Source organism: Marmota flaviventris, chromosome 5 (assembly GCF_047511675.1).
Source record: "Marmota flaviventris isolate mMarFla1 chromosome 5, mMarFla1.hap1, whole genome shotgun sequence".
Lineage (NCBI taxonomy): Eukaryota > Metazoa > Chordata > Mammalia > Rodentia > Sciuridae > Marmota > Marmota flaviventris.
In genome coordinates, this window is record NC_092502.1 from 140,847,106 (window position 1) to 140,850,434 (window position 3,329).

The following is a 3,329-nucleotide window of genomic DNA, read 5'->3' on the forward strand; positions in this document are numbered from 1 at the left end:
TAATACAAAGGAATGATTAATGAGAAAAATGCTGAGCCCAGTAGAATATTTTCTCAAGGAGGGAAAGAAACATGTTACTAATGATCTTACTTTTAGATTCAAAAACCCAAACAAACCAGGTGTGGTGGCACATGCTTGTAATAATCCCAATGGCTTGGGAGGCTGAATTAGGAGGATTATGAGCTCAAAGCCAGCTTCAGCAATTTATCAAGGCCCTAAGCAACTCAGGGAGACCATGTCTCTAGATAATACAACAAAAGACAAATAAATGCAAATTCTTGAACAAGCAACCATATTTATGAAGATAGACCACCACAAAACTTAACACTGGCGTGATTCTGTCCTGCGTGTCCCTTTAGAGCAGCCACCCATTTTCCTTCCGCCTTCTCTCCCACCTAAGTGCGTGCTACCACCCCATGGAAGATTCGATGGATATGGACATGAGCCCCCTGAGGTCCCAGAACTACCTTTTTGGTTGTGAGCTAAAAGCTGACAAAGATTATCACTTTAAGGTGGATAATGATGAAAATGAGCACCAGTTATCATTAAGAACGGTCAGTTTAGGGGCTGGTGCAAAGGATGAATTGCACATTGTTGAAGCAGAGGCAATGAATTATGAAGGCAGTCCAATTAAAGTAACACTGGCAACATTGAAAATGTCAGTACAGCCAACGGTTTCCCTTGGGGGCTTTGAAATCACACCACCTGTGGTCTTAAGGTTGAAGTGCAGTTCAGGGCCTGTGCATATTAGTGGCCAGCACTTAGTAGCTGTGGAGGAAGATGCAGAGTCAGAAGATGAAGAGGAGGAGGATGTGAAACTCTTAAGTGTATCTGGAAAGCGATCTGCCCCTGGAGGTGGTAGCAAGGTTCCCCAGAAAAAAGTAAAACTTGCTGCTGATGAAGATGTCGATGATGATGATGATGATTTTGATGATGAGGAAACTGAAGAAAAAGCTCCAGTGAAGAAATCTATACGAGATACTCCAGCCAAAAATGCACAAAAATCGAACCAGAATGGAAAAGACTCAAAACCAACAACACCAAGATCAAAAGGTCAAGAATCCTTCAAAAAACAGGAAAAAACTCCTAAAACACCAAAAGGACCTAGTTCTGTAGAAGACATTAAAGCAAAAATGCAAGCAAGTATAGAAAAAGGTGGTTCTCTTCCCAAAATGAAAGCCAAGTTCGTCAATTATGTGAAGAATTGCTTCCGGATGACTGACCAGGAGGCTATTCAAGATCTCTGGCAGTGGAGGAAGTCTCTTTAAGAAAATAGTTTAAACAGTTTGTTAAAAATTTCCGTCTTATTTCATTTCTGTAACAGTTGATATCTGGCTGTCCTTTTTATAATGCAAAGTGAGAACTTTCCCTACTGTGTTTGATAAATGTTGTCAAGGTTCTATTGCCAAGAATGTGTTGTCCAAAATGCCTGTCTAGTTTTTAAAGATGGAACTCCACCCTTTGCTTGGTTTCTAAGTATGTATGGAATGTTATGACAGGACATAGTAGTAGTTGTGGTCAGACATGGAAATGGTGGGGAGACAAAAATATACATGTGAAATAAAACTCAGTATTTTAATAAAGTAGCACTGTTTCTTTCTAAAAAAAAAAAAACTTAAATACAGGAAGTCATTTAAGAGAAGATAAGTTGACTATAGAAAATAAACACTGAAACAAAACAACACATGAAAAAGATAAAGGGAAAACCCCTCAAAAATAAAGACAATGGTGATAAAATTTTAACAAAAAATATAGTGAAAACACTGTAAAGAACATTTGAAATACTACACAACATTCTATAGTAAGAAAAATATACTAATAAAAAGCATTATTTAAGAATTAAAGGAACATTGACAGATGTGGCAGACAAACACAAAAACGCAGCCTGTAGATATTTTGAAGTCCTTACAGGAACAGATACAAAAGGAAATCTGAAAGTCTAAAAGTAGACATTTTTATTCTGACTTTGGAAAAACTGCACACTTATACATTGCTGGTGAGAATGTAAATGCATGGCAGCATTGAATTGTACCCTCAGAAAACTACAGCTTGTAGGCTAATCACTGTGTTTGTAAACAATGTTTTTCAGTAGTCATGCCCACTTTATTGTGTATAGATATTCCCATGCCATCTAAAAAGTTTAATGGTTGAAAAATAATATATATGGATGAAAAATCTAAACTATTTCCAGATTGTCTCTTGAAGTTTGCCAAATTGTGGTCTATAATGAAATTTTCCAAATGTGTAGTTGCACTGATCTTTTTTTTGCCTTTATACATGTACTTTTTTTGCATTACAATTCTTAATACACATATATTTGCACAATTTTTCATATCTCAATTTGTATGTAATGTATGATGACACCCAATTCAAATCTTCATAAATGTACTTTGCATAATGATGTCCATCACATTCCACCATCCTTGCTAATCCCCTGCCCTCCAACCCTTGCTAATTCTCCCTTTCCCACCCACCCCTCTTCCCTACCTAGAATTTATCTAATCCTCCCATGCCTTCCCTCTCTATCTCCCTTATATCAGAGAAAGCATTGGGTATTGACATTTGTTTTTTTGGGATTGGCTAACTTCACTTAGCATTATCTTCTTCAATGCCATCCATTTACCAGCAAATGCAGTGATTTAGTTCTTTTTTAATGCTGAGTAAAATTCCATTGTTTATATATGCCACATTTTTTTTTTTTATCCATTCATCCACTGACGGACATCTAGGTTGGCTCCATAGTTTAACTATTGTGAATTGTGCTGCTATAAAAATTGATGTGGTGGTGTCCCTGTAGTATGCTGTTTTTAAGTCCTTTGGGTATATTCCAAGGAGAGGAATAGCTGGGTCAAATGGTCAAATGCACTTGATCTTTTGACTAAATCATAATATCTCTGTAGAGTTGAATAACATATAAATGGAAAAAAAAAGTATAGAATATTTGACTGTTACTATGAAAAACTTATAGATTATAACATTCTATTCTTGTTAAAAGAAAGCTAGTAATTGCTATGTATTTGATTTATGGTGAAAGAGAATGTGTAGAATAATAAGAAGATTATCCCAGCAGTAGACCTGCAGGTGTTAGAATGTCAGAATGGATGAGATCCTGAAGGTGAGAACTATATGACAGTGACAGTTCATACAGTATGACTGTGTTTCTCTTTTTAAAAAAGAAATATTTATTTTTAAGTTTTAGGTGGACACAATATCTTTATTTTACATTTATGTGGTGCTGAGGATCAAACCCAGAGCTTCATGCATGCTAGGCGAGTGTTCTACTACTGAGCCACAATCCCAGCCCCTGATTCTAGGAAAAATCATATAAA

At 36.3% G+C, this 3,329-nt stretch overlaps 1 protein-coding gene across 1 annotated transcript; it reads left to right on the top strand.

The window, feature by feature from the left end:
• The first annotated feature begins 339 nt into the window (after window positions 1-339).
• Window positions 340-1,321, top strand: LOC114093458 (nucleophosmin). Its single transcript, XM_027936236.2, has one exon. The coding sequence runs from the start codon at window positions 417-419 to the stop codon at window positions 1,266-1,268; it is 852 nt and encodes a 283-aa protein (XP_027792037.2). The 5' UTR covers window positions 340-416; the 3' UTR covers window positions 1,269-1,321.
• Window positions 1,322-3,329: the final 2,008 nt, after the last annotated feature.

Bases quoted from the DNA above. Each gene is read 5' to 3' on its own strand.
- LOC114093458 (XM_027936236.2), top strand. From the start codon at position 417: ATGGAAGATTCGATGGATATGGACATGAGCCCCCTGAGGTCCCAGAAC.